We start from the raw sequence: 13405 nt of genomic DNA on the forward strand, positions 1-13405 counted from the left end.
AAAAAAATCAAACAACTTCATTCTCTATTATATACATAATTTATCCTCCTTAAAAAACAAGAATCAAACAATTTCATTCTCAGTTATATACACAACTCATTAATAAACAACTTCATCACCTCATACACATAAAAAGTTCACTTAATGTACATAACAAAATTCAATAATATATAAAGTTTAATTAATGTATATAACAAATTTCAATAATATATAAAGTTTAATGATGTACATCACAAAATTCATTGTTTTAGTAGTTTCTTGATGTAATTTTGCAAATTAGTAATAAGAGCACCTTGAGAGTTAAGCATCTCCCTCAACATGACAACTTCTTTTCTTAAATGAGATATTTTTACATCTGCTCATGTAGTACTTGTTGTAGCCCCAACTTTCTCCTTAATGTGGACCTTATCTCCCTCTTTATCTCTGTATGCATCTGCCATGAATTTTCTATTGATGTCTTTCTCACTGTCATACCAGTCTTTCAGTTCATATTCAAACAAAGTGAGGCAATTTTTTTTCTTGTCCTTCTTTGTGTACTGGATTGTTTTACTAACTACTCTAGGGCAACAGGGTGTTCGCTCAATAATGTTAATCTATCGAACCACTCGGCGGGCTAGTTGTCGCTCAACTTTGTTCATGTTGTGCGACCAAATGTCACTTCTTGCAAGGTCTCTCATATGCACAATCACATCCTCACAGTCCTCATCTATCGCATCTACGTAAGGGCATCACATTACCTAAAATGTAACAAACATCATGAATATCTCCAACAAAATAATAAACAAACTTACATGTGCTTTGGTGATGTTCTGTAATTGTATTATACAAGGCATCGTATTGATATTAAGACACAACCCGCTTTGATCATTTCTATCCTCATTGTCATGTGTTTGTCTCCACATTACAACACATGAAAATTCAAAGAAAGGGTTACGTCTCAATGGACTTCCAATGGATATGTGCTCCCATATCCAAACCTATAATGATCAATATAAAGATTGGTACCACATTAATAATTTATAGATAACGAATGCCAAAAAATATCAAATAGAAAACATGAAAGAATGAATACCTCTAATAAAACCAAAATGCCTGCAATATGTTTTTGGTGGTCGTATACTCTGACAAACCTACATACATATGTGCAAGAACGATAGCTCCCTATACATATTCATTGATGAAAGTCAATGGTTGCAATAATCCTAAGTACGATCCATGGATCGTCTTTCCACCTAAGTTGATGAATAAGCATACACTAAAAAAGTAGAGCAAAAATACTTTGATGTCGTTATGTGGATTCTTTTTGCCCTTCTCTCTAAAAGTCAACACTAGGTTCCCACCAGAACTCAATGTGGGGTCATGGTAGTTCCTCAACCATGATAACTTGATCTTAACACCGTCTCATGCCTCATCATCCGCATCTATAAGGACACGACCCAAATCCTTGAATTCTCTCCGGTGACATCCAATCACTTGTCCTGCAATATAATTATCATCTTAATGTCTCTAAAGATGGATGCGTTTGAAGATGAACTCCAAAACTACATAATAGAATCTATGAGATTATGGCTGATGTTTCATGGGGTGATCTCAAAGAATTTTAAAAAATGCATCCGATCAAACAAATCCACATGAGAATCCGTTAGTGCTAAAAACCACAATTGTGGTTTGTGCCAGAAAAATCGAGGAATGTGGGGGTGAGGCTGATGTAGTTGTTGCACTGACATACACATATTCAGTAGTTATAACATTTTAACTAATTAAAATGCAAGTACATAAACACACAAATAAACACATGGCTATGCATGATGCATATGTGTGTGTTTTTATTGTAGTACTGAACAACTATAACTTATAGTGCTATACTTTTGATTTACATGGATGTAATATAAAAAATCAAACATATTTTAAATAGATGATCTAACATCAAGTGACAGTTATATACAAAATAAATGTAAAAAAGTACTTGTCCCTCAGTGCCAGACATTGTTTGTTGTTGTAACCTCCTATGCAAAACATGCACTCTCGCCAAAAGAGGAAGAGGAGGAACCTCCTTTGCATTATATAGCTCAACATTGCTCTCCTCTACCTCTATGGAGCCCATAATCACATCTTCTACCTGAGGATCCTCTACAATTGCCTCAACCCCAACTCACTCTCCTCCACATCTGGGCGACTACTCTCCTTCAATTCGCCACTACCACTACATGTGGCCTCTAGCTCTATCTCGCCACTACCACCACAAGTGGCCTTGTCTCCATCAAGGTTGGCAACAACCTCACCGTGAGCCAATGGCTTAAACTAATTTACCAATGAGTCCCCCTCCCCCTCCTTCAATGCCTCTAGGATGGGAGACAAATATTTGGTTGCAATCTCATCAACTTTTCTTTTAGAATCAATAAGACTTATGAGCCGGTTTGAAATTTTTAGCAACTGATCTGTTGAAAGTGCTTAAAAATGCTTAGATGAGCACAAATTTCTATGTTGCAAATCATTGAGGCTGTATTTTTTGTGAACAAGATCTGACAACCAATTTTTTTTGTGATGGAGCAGGATCCCTCTCTATTGGAGTGGCAAGCCTATTGTACTCATCAAGACAAGTCTCATGAAACACCGCGTAACAACCAAATCCTTAAAGCCCAAATAACTCATTCTGCCTTTTTATTTTCTTCTTTGTGATGACAGGCCTTTTTTATGTGTTTTTTCTCTTATTTGGTGTCATCGCATAATAAAAAACTTACTTCCTATGATAACAACAATAAACTAGATAATTTACATGCAAAAATAAAAAAATTTGAGGAAACTCAGATGCAATGTTCTACACACCGAAAACCCCCGATTAAACTGGATAATATACATGCAAAAAACAAGTCAGTCGAGGGATGCAACTGACACATACAACCAATTTTAAAAAAGTTTTTATCGAAAAAACAACAATGAAAATCTATTCACCAAAAAAGCTAGTCGTTAGTAACTATACCAAAAAAAAAACTCGATTAAGGGATGCCGATGAAGTCGATGTTTTTTACTGAAATATTCGCAAGAGATTCACCAAAATATTCGTTGAAGGGGGGCTGAAATTTGAGGTTTGGTCACCATCGGTGAACCACTGCTGATGAACTTTTGAATATGAGGGATTTTTACAAAGTCGACAACCGCCAAAATATTTACCTAAATGTCATTGGAAGATTGTCAGAATGATTGGAGACCACCGGTTGGGGGACTACAAGAAATCTAGGGTTGCAAAAATAGGGAATTTGGATGAAAAAAGGGGTTGAGAAACGAAGCGTTATTTATATAGGACAGAATTTTACAAGAAAAAATAATTTGACAATACAAGCTATGCGAATAAGAAATTTTGCAATATTAGACTTCAGTAAGATTTTCTTAATTTGGCAGTACTTTATGTGATACTCTTTCAAAATTTTGCAAAACTTCATGTGATACTCTTTCGGAATTTCGCAAGGTAAGAACCTCCGCAACTCTTGCGATACTCGTCACCAAGTTTTGCAAGTGTTTTAGAATTTCACAATTTTTTTTGGAATATCGCAACCTCACATGCGATTTTGTTGACGAGTTTCATGGGACCATCAATTTTTAACGTTGTGACTTGCAAAAATCAGCATGGGGTAAACGTGTTCAGAAAAAAATAAGAACTTACGAAATTGTCCATTTGGCAGATTTGGTAAATTGCGGAGCGTTTCTTAAAATGTATCATTTTTGCCATATAGTATCATTTTTCATTATATCTTCATTGCACATCATTGCAGCAACAGGGTTCTTGAGCATCAAAGGCCTTCGTTTTTACAATTAGTATGTGTTAAAAAGAAACTTTATCAAACCCCATAATAATGGAGTTTGAAATGAATGTGGGTTTGAAACCAGTCACTTATAAGGGGTTAAATAGTGGGTAGTCCTACCATTAGGAGCTGTGAAACAAAAATTGATGCAACTTGGCATACGTGGATCAGGTTCTTCATCACTGGAGGAGAAAAAAGAAACAGTGCATAAGGTCAATATATAAAATGATTATAAGTATGCACCACTCTAAGGCATTATAGATCAGCTTTTAGGAGTTCTGAAGTTCTGGCCGCTCTGAAAGTTGAAGTATGAAATGGATGTATTATTCTATAAGCTGATAAAGGATGGTGGTAGTTAGGCTCTTAGTCTAATATCCACGATCAAAAGTACAAATATTTTTATAATCCAAAGAGTGGGAAGAAGATAAATGAAATATCTGGATATCATTAAGCAAGAGAAGTGTTGAGGACGAGTGTTAATCACTGAAAACCACTCCAGCTATCTTGTTTGACTACATGTCGGGTAACTTAGTGTTATGATTTGTGCAGGGAAAAACCAAAAATACTGCCTCCTTCCCGGGCTGCCTTCCGACCTGCGGGAGTATCCAATGAGAACTTCCGGACGCTCATGCTCGCAGAGCTGGTGCAAGTTTGTAGTGAAGGAAGGCAATTCCTCTGATCATCCGATGCTTCGTTTAATTTAGTTTCCAGTTTAACATTTAAGGTTAGCAGTTTATTTTCATTGCACCTTCTATTACATCAAAGAATGGATTCATTCCCCAGCTTGATTATCATTATTAAAAAAAAAAGTGCACTTCAATATTATCCCCCCCCCAAAAAATTGATGCACTAATGTACTATATAGCCTTTGTTTGTCATGTGAGCTTTTGATAAGACAACACAAAGCTGAAGAACGACTGCATGATGACAATGTCACTTACAATTTAAAGGAACATCTGTACATGTCATTGTCCATGGATCCACCGAGGAAATTTTGTATCAGATCTTTGGAGGAAATTGTGTGGTGTGGCCGCAAGAGGCAAGCATCACCTTGAGGAGAAGCAATAATTTACCATGTTTCTGAGTGACCTCTGTTTTTAATGCAATTTGCAGTCTTTTCTGCAATAAGCATCCAGTACATACATATTTCAAATCTCTCGTTTATCCTTCTCCTCAACTAAGAGCCTGTAATACGATCATAAGAACTCTCCCTGATATTTATGCTAGGTCATCAGGTTAAATTACAGTGCTCTTGCACTGGGAAGGAAAAGATAAAAAAAACAAACAAGTATACAAGTATCAGCTTGAAGAAAAGTGATACTTTTGCATGTCTTTGATCAACCTCTGTTCTTCATACAATTTCAATCAATTGCAATGACAAGAATTATCTGAATATACTTCAAATCTCTCTATCCCTTTCTATTCAACTGAGGGTCTGGAGTATTTCCACAAAGTACCTTCCGAAAAAGCTCACGAGCATCTGATATTCTTGATTTCAATTCCATTCCTCAACATTGAGGTCAATTAATGCCATACAAATTTCAAATTCCGTGTTTCAGATTTTTAAATTGAAGCTTATTTATAGGCACTACGGTAAAAATATAAGCTCTGCTTTCTACGAAATAGGACCCTTTGAGCCACACAAGCAACTTTGTAGGCCAAGATAACTGAGCCAGAACACTAGGAAAAGAGCAAAAAGAAAAAAAAAAGTATAAAGAACCTAGCCAATCCAAATTATAAGCAATGAAGCCACAAAAAGGTAAAATGAGAACTATATTCTTCTTGCTAATCTTAAGTCACTATATTGTTTCTGCAGTGCTGGACTCATGCAAGAAAACAAAGAAGGCTTTTTGGGCTTGTTGCCAAAGATGAAGGTTCGCAATGGAACTCTTGTCCGACTCAGAGATTGCCTCATATAATGAATATGATTATGGTGGTGGTGTTTGCTTTCTGATAATCCAAAGTTCTCTTTCAATTTCAGCAGAGTTTTCTCAATTTCCAATTGAAGCCCTTTAACATGATCCAGACCAGCCTGTAGTTCATCTGCAACCTTGTTATTTTCTTGTTGCATATTTAGAACCTCACCCTGAAATTTTGCTGCCTGATAATCCGTTAGGTCAACTCCATCATTCTTGGAGTTTATTTTTGTTACTTGTGATAGTTCTTCCATAATGTTGCAAAGTGATGAAAATCGATGCTTTAATTCAACTTTGAGCAGAGCATTCTGCTCTGTCCATATCAACACTTCGCCCTGCAACTCCCTCAACTGCTTTTGAATTGCCTCCACACTGGATTTTGTGCTCTGATTATGATTGGTGGATGTAGAATTGTTACCACCCTCCTCCCTGTTTTTTTCCTTTCTTAATTTCAACAACTCCACTTGAGACTCTTGAACTGCAGTTTGAAATTTCTGTATCTGATGGAACGAGGCACTGAATCTCAACCAGAACTCTAAATTCTCTTCCAGCAAAGCATCAATTTCTCTTCTGAATTTCTCTTCCATGGCAGAAGCAGGACCAGAATCATCGCTGAACACCATTTTGATCTCTTTTTCTGTTGGGGTTGATTCCCTGATTCTAGCATTTCTAGTGCTCTGATCTTCAAAAGGTTCAACACGCTGATGATCTAAGCCATCCAAAGCTGCCAGTATGCTGGAACCATTCAACCTGTAGGGTTCACTCTCTGCGAAATTATTGCCTTGGATAAATTTGGTGTCCAGATGTTCAGAATCTACTTGTAGAATGCTCAGCTTCTGTTTTAATGATTGGATTTCTGCATCTTTGTGAGCACTTGTTTTCTCCAGCAACCTAATTTTTGTCATTTTTTCTGCAAGATTGTCCTGGTTTTGATTCTCCAGTTCAGAAAGTTTTCTCTTTGTTTCCTTGTAATTCTGAAGAACAGATGTATACTCTATCAACAATGTCTTCTCTTTATCCTCCATTCCCTCTAAAAATCTCTGCCAAGCTTGTGTGCTGACTAATTCTAAGCACAAATTTTGGAAAGCACTACCAGAAGAGGTATTCTCAGTATCTGCTTTTGATTCCACCTCATGTTTAACTTCAGCAGAAAATTCTGAATTGGTTTGTTCTTCAACTCCACTGTCTTTAACTACTACAGCAAAATCAGAACTGGGTTCCTTAGCTTCCTCTTGAAGCTTGTTTGCTTCTATTTTTGTTTTGTTCTCAACAAATTCAGCACTGATTTCTTTGGATTCCTCTTGCTCCTTGCTTGCTTCTACTTTTGTTTGGTTCTTCACAAATTCAGAACTGGATTCTTTAATTTCCTCTTGCAGCTTGCTTTCTTTTTTCTTTTTGCTCTCAACATCTCTCTCCTCTTGACTTTCTGTAGTTAGAGATTCATTTGTATCTTTTTCTTCTCGAAGTTCAACAGCTTCATCACTCTGTGATCGAACTGAAACAGAGTTTTCACCTTCATTATTATTCTGCTGGCTTTTCATTTTCTCGGTCAGATCACCAAGATTGCAGCATGCTTCTGCGAGGTGAGCTTGAAGCTGGGCTTTCTGTTCCTCAATGCGATGATTAAGATCTTGAATCCCCTGCAATTCCTCTTCTATATCTTTTATTCTGTTATTCATGGTCTTGGAGTCATCCATGAGCGACAGGTTATCTTCTTGCAAGCTTTGCAAGTGCTCTTGCAGCTGATCTGTTTCTGATTTCAGCCTCATCATCTGTACATTCTGGGAGGAAACCTCTGCTTCAAGAGTAACAACTTTGCTTACAAGCTCATCAATCAGTTGACTTAATTCAGGAAATCTCTGAGAATCATCGGCATCTGTTTCCAAATGTTTCACAATTTTTTGGCAGATTGCTTGATATTCAATCTTCTCCTTCTTTAGATTGCACACTTCTTCTTCCAATGTTTTAGCAGCCTGATGTGCAACTCTTGGTTCATCACTATGTTTATGATTATCTGGCTGGTGCTTGAGGAATTTATCCTTGAGAAGTTTCAACTTCTCCTCCATTCTCTTAATTCTTTCTGCTTCAATCTCGGCTTCTGCCATTGTCTTCTGCTGCTTTTCCTGTAAACTGCCAAGCATTTGTTCACAGGATTTCAATGCTGTGGCCGCCATTAAAGTCTGTTCTTCTTCACCTTCAATGCTACTACCAAGTCCATGGTCTTCTTGTAAGCAGCAAACCTTGGCCTGCAGCTCCAAAATATGGTTCTCTACCTCCCAGTATTTTGCTAACCCTGTTTCATACGAGCTTTTGATGAATTCTTTCTCCGTCTGTAAAACCAGTATCTCTTTCTGAAGCTTATTTACCTCTTTCTGGGCTGTTGCTTTATCGATCTCAGGTTTTGAATTCTCGGAATCGCTGGTTGTAGTCTTCTTTGAAACATTTGAGTCTAATCTTTTAGCTAGTGATGGTGGTGGTGGTGGTGGTGGTTTTTTTGATAGCCCATCATTCGATTCAGGGGGATCAACCACTTGGGCAACTTTCTCTTTGCAAGGATCTTCATTATCAGTAGCAATAGGGACTTGGTCTGGAAAGACGGTTGCAATGGTACTGCGGGCATTGTGCAAATCACCTGAGATGTGATCATATCTTTCTGCTAATGCTCTGTATCCTCTATAGAACTCTTCTACAAAGTGGATCAACTCTGGTCTCTTTTTGTAATACATCTCTGCGCGTTGGGCAAAGGAATCGCCATCCTGTTCAATGAGTTTTAGCATGGACTTCACGTTCATCTCCATATCTGCGTACCCGATGCAGATCTTTATTTTAATTGTAAGAGTTCAATTTTTATTTTTTTAATTCATTCTTGATTCATGTTAACATAAAATACAACAAACTCTGTGAGGAATCATATATATATATATATATATATATATATATATATATATATATATATATATATATTGCATTGCTCTGTTCTAGTCACTATGACTAAATAAATGATCTATTAGTGACTTGAGAAACATGCATTGTTTTGTTCAGGAAAAAACAGAACCAAAATAGAGTTCTCAGTCCTTATGCTAACATTGCATCTGTTGGGCAAATCTACGTAACAAAAAGAAATGATACGAATTCGTAACAAACCCACTTGTTCATTCCCTATGTATAGCAAGAATGTATCAGCAACCTGCTCTAATATCTACCAAAAAACATGTAAAAGTATTTACTATGTTGGAATTTCATGTCCATTAGAATTTAGAATGCTTGAAGCACGCCTCCTTTTACTCAAAGAAGAAGATGCGATCTTGTGATCTAAAGACTACCACATTGATTTTCAGAGTCTGGTTGTTTTAACCGATATACGATTGTCTCACCATATTTGGTTAGACCATTTTCATTTAAAACTAGAAAGGCAATGCCTGAATGAAGATCAACCAACAGATTGAAACTACACGTCCAATGATTAAAAATGATAATGCGATTACCGTCAAGGCTCTGTTCCAGCCAATTCGACTGCTTGGTCCTGATGTGGCTCGCCCACCACCATGAATACGCGTTGCTGGCTGCCCTCTGCAACATCTCTCTCTCTCTGTCTGTATGCTATGTCATTGGGAAATGCAAGATAGGTGGGTGCATGGGTCATTGGGGGCTGATCAAAATTGGAGGGTTGAACCTATAACTAAAAAGATGTGGAAATCCAACAAAAGTGGAGGTGTGTGTGTATGAGATCTTGTTTTGAGCACAAAGAAAGCGCCTTTCCATCCCTCCCCCACGTTAGCTCCCACCTATAATACGCAATATTTTTTGGAAAATAGTTTTTCCAGATTATTTAAGCCATGATATTTTTAAAGTGTTGCCTGGATTTGTGACATTGGTCAGACCAAAACCATAATCATAAATAAATAATATAAATGCAGCAAAGAGGGTCGTCCATGCCAACATTTGATTCTTTATCTTAATCTTATCCTAAATCCTAAATATTTATTATCTTAAATTATTAAATATTATAAAATCAGAAGTAAGGTAGTAGGTGTCAAAAAATTAAATGCTTCGTTACTTTTTCTAAATTAACATTCTTGCCATGTTTTCTGACAATGTCATTAAAAAATTCGTTTGTCCTTTTTTATAATAGTTTCTTAAAAAAAAGAGCTTACTTACATGGCATCTTTTAATTTTTTGAAAACTTTTGAATTTCCATATATAACTCTCTCTCTCTCTATTAAACTTTGAGAATATCTCTCTCCTAAAGTATCTCCATAAATCATTCATCTCTCCTTTTTTATTGGATATAAAAAATAAAAAATAAAAAATAAAAAATAAAAACGTATGTGAACAGACCTAGGAGTGGCCATCGGGCCAGGCCGGCACGATGAGGGCCCTATATGAGCCCGATAGGCACAACTCATATTTAGGCCCGAGCCCGGTCTGACCCACTTATATTCAGACTTGGGTCGGGCTGGGCCATTTAGGCCCAAACCAATTAACAGGTTGAGCTTGTTGGGCCCTGTGCATTTTGAAAATGGGCCTGGCCCAAATTTAGCCAGATTATGTAATTGGGTTGGGTCCGGCCTGAGTTTAATCAGGCTCAAACTGCAAAATGCAACCCGAGCCCGACTTCATACAATCAGGTACCTAACAGCCCGTCGAGCCACTCGGTCCAATGGCCACCCCTAGCCAGTCTTATGCATAATGTTCTCAACAAAATGTGTTTAAAATGCATACATTTTTCTATGTGATTATTCATTGTATTTATTATAAAAATTAACATAATCTAGGCCTGCCCATAAGAATGGACCATTATGTCTTAATTTAAATATATATTAAGCCACATAAAAGAGTATTTATTTACTTTAGTTATTTAGTTGTATATTTTAAAAATAAGTTATAATGTATTTTAAACATATGCATATTTGTATGTCTTTATTTATTTATTTGTTATAAAAAATTAATATAAACATGATTTATCTGGGCCCGGCCATATGGACAGGCCGATAAATATCAAGTGAAGTTAAAAGAGTTTGTTCTGTAAATGTATGGAGCCATGCAAAGATATTCTGATTTTGGTTTGGGTCTGGACTATGGTCCGTTGAGCATTGACAACATCCATTTCTACCATCATTTTGGACCCTGCCTGAATTGAATGGATCCCTATTGTGTCGGATATTGGACCCACTTACACCCTTCTCAAATTATCAATGCTCTTGGATGGATCATAGGACATACTTGGCCGTTGTGGCAATGGTTATGGATCACTAGATCCCTTTTCTTGCACTACACACCCTTGGCCAAAGTTCCTTTAAGAGCCCAAAATTTTAGTTGCCTTGAGAATTTTGAAGCATAGTCACAAATCACATGACAAATCAGAGTTTTTGGTTTTTTAGAACATGAGAAGAATATCTTGGTAGTTGGCATATTACTGATTAATAATTCTAAAATAATAAAAACATAAAAAATATTGAAAAGCTAGAAAATGTATAAAGGATTGATAAAACCACAACATATAATCTGCATTTTAACTGCTTGTAAATATCTCCCATTAATATCACAATATTTTGAAAATATTGGCAGCATTTGTGAGCATGATTTGAAGTGCATTAGGGGCATGTCTGGATAATGCCAAGAGCCCAACTTGCACTCCTACCCAGCCAAGTGATCCATTGGCTGGTTCTTGACCCAAGTCCATTCTCAGTCTTACAAGATATGAAACTCAGATCTGGATTCTTTAGAGGTCCGGGTGGTTATGTATAGTGATGTCAAACGATCAGTTTTGGTCCGGGTATCTGATCAACTTGAAATGGGCTGCATTAGACCTGATTCCTACGGAGATCCAGTTATATTTTTCTTATCCAGTTTTGTTCTGGATCTGAATAGACCCGTCATACCTGTTCCAGATACAACCCAGATTCAAATTCATACTATTCAGTTCTGACAATCTGGGCCTGATTTAGGTTCGCCTCAAGTTAGAGCTTGGACCCATTGGCATCCCGCTCATGGCAAACTGGGTCTAGAACAGAATACAGATTGTCCAATAAGATCCAATTGAGTGTGGATCAAGGCACATAAATAGGACATGATTGTCCAGAGTTTTACTTGATTCCATAAAAAGCTGCGTGGCACCTGTCCTTCAGCCACATGGGAATAGGAATATAAATGGTTCGGATCTAGGCATTGCTGAATCCGATCTAAGTGAATCTAGCCTAATAAGATTCGGATTCGGATTTGGAATTGGATGCGAAAAAAGTTATACCAAATCCAGATCTGATTGTCTAATTGGATATATTTTATTTATAATCGGGCAAGATTGTCCGTCAGATTCGGATGCAAAGCTGCATACTGAATCCAAAATTCAGTTATTAATTGGATCTGGATTCAGTCAGATATCCAACCCAAACCCAATCCATTGACATCCCTAGATGGGAATCAAATTTGCACCATGGAATAATTGAAATATTTTTTTTTGTAGGGGTTGGGGGTGAAGTTGGAGTCGTTTCATATGCATTCCTTACAGTAGCAATCTTCCAATTTTTATCTTAAACTGCAAGCAAAATAGAATAAGAATTGCTTGTTGAGTGTCCTTTTGTATCTTGTAATCAAGCAATAAACACTAGAAGATATTTTGCATGTGTGTGCATATGCACACAAGTTACTTGTATTCTACATAAACATCTCTCTCTCTCTCTCTCTCTCTCTCTCTCTCTCTCTCTCTCTCTCTCTCTCTCAGCTGCTTTTCTTCTTCATTTGCACGCTTCATGATAAATGCTTGGATTTTAGGCATGGTACAAGTGGGACCAGTCTAGACCCTGCTTATTCCCATCAGGTCTAGATCCGGGTCCATCGTTTCGAGTCCGAGTGATTTACATATATGGGCTGATCTGACCAAGAGCCAGAACACGACAGCCCACAGGTGTGTTTGAATCAATGTTGCATCGGCCTGTATCGGGCAAAAAAATGATACGATACTAACTTGAATCAGTTATTTTTTAATAAATGCTTAAAATTAATTTTTCAATAATACTTTAATGGGGGGGTAACACGTGTCACGTTCTGATTGACACAAAACATTATTTATTTATTTATTTATTTATTTTAGCTGATTCAGAACAACTCACTTGAGAATCAAACCGATTCACCTGAATCGTTGGCCAAACTATTCAGGGCCGATACCGATACTGACAACTTTGGTTTGAATACACCTAGAGACCCCGGACACACGCAGATGGACCCATGCCTGATGTGACTTTGGCCCTTAAATCTAAGATCCCCAAAGTAAAACAAATCCTTGGATTTCTAGCCCGATTTCGGGCACAAGTCTAGTATGCATTTTGACCTCTATCGCTTAGAATGTAAATGGTTTGAATCCGGGTCGGATGTGGCCTATTACCCAATCCGATTAATTGGATGTTGGTTAAACAAATTCGGAATTGGAATCAGATCTGGATGGCCAAAAACGCATATTAAATCTGTTTTTTTGCATTGTAATCGTATTCAGATATCCATCAAATCTAGATATCTCAAATTCGATAGCAAAACATCAAAACCAAATCTGCATCTGCTTATAATCAGGTATGGTTTTGGCTCACCAAAACTGATTAAACAAAGTTGGATTTGGTCAGATATCAGACAAAAATCTGATCGATTGACATCTTCATCTATAGCAGTCTGACCAGAAATCCACCGATCTGAGATCCT

The 13405-nt window shown here is 37.1% G+C and overlaps 1 protein-coding gene across 1 annotated transcript; it reads right to left on the reverse strand.

The window, feature by feature from the left end:
* Positions 1-5571: 5571 nt before the first annotated feature.
* LOC149848376 (protein NETWORKED 2D-like) lies at positions 5572-8514 on the reverse strand. Its single transcript, XM_090004186.1, has one exon. The coding sequence runs from the start codon at positions 8512-8514 to the stop codon at positions 5572-5574; it is 2943 nt and encodes a 980-aa protein (XP_089860312.1).
* Positions 8515-13405: the final 4891 nt, after the last annotated feature.

The sequence above is a fragment of the Nuphar pumila genome, chromosome 1 (assembly GCF_984573655.1).
Source record: "Nuphar pumila chromosome 1, dmNupPumi1.hap1.1, whole genome shotgun sequence".
Lineage (NCBI taxonomy): Eukaryota > Viridiplantae > Streptophyta > Magnoliopsida > Nymphaeales > Nymphaeaceae > Nuphar > Nuphar pumila.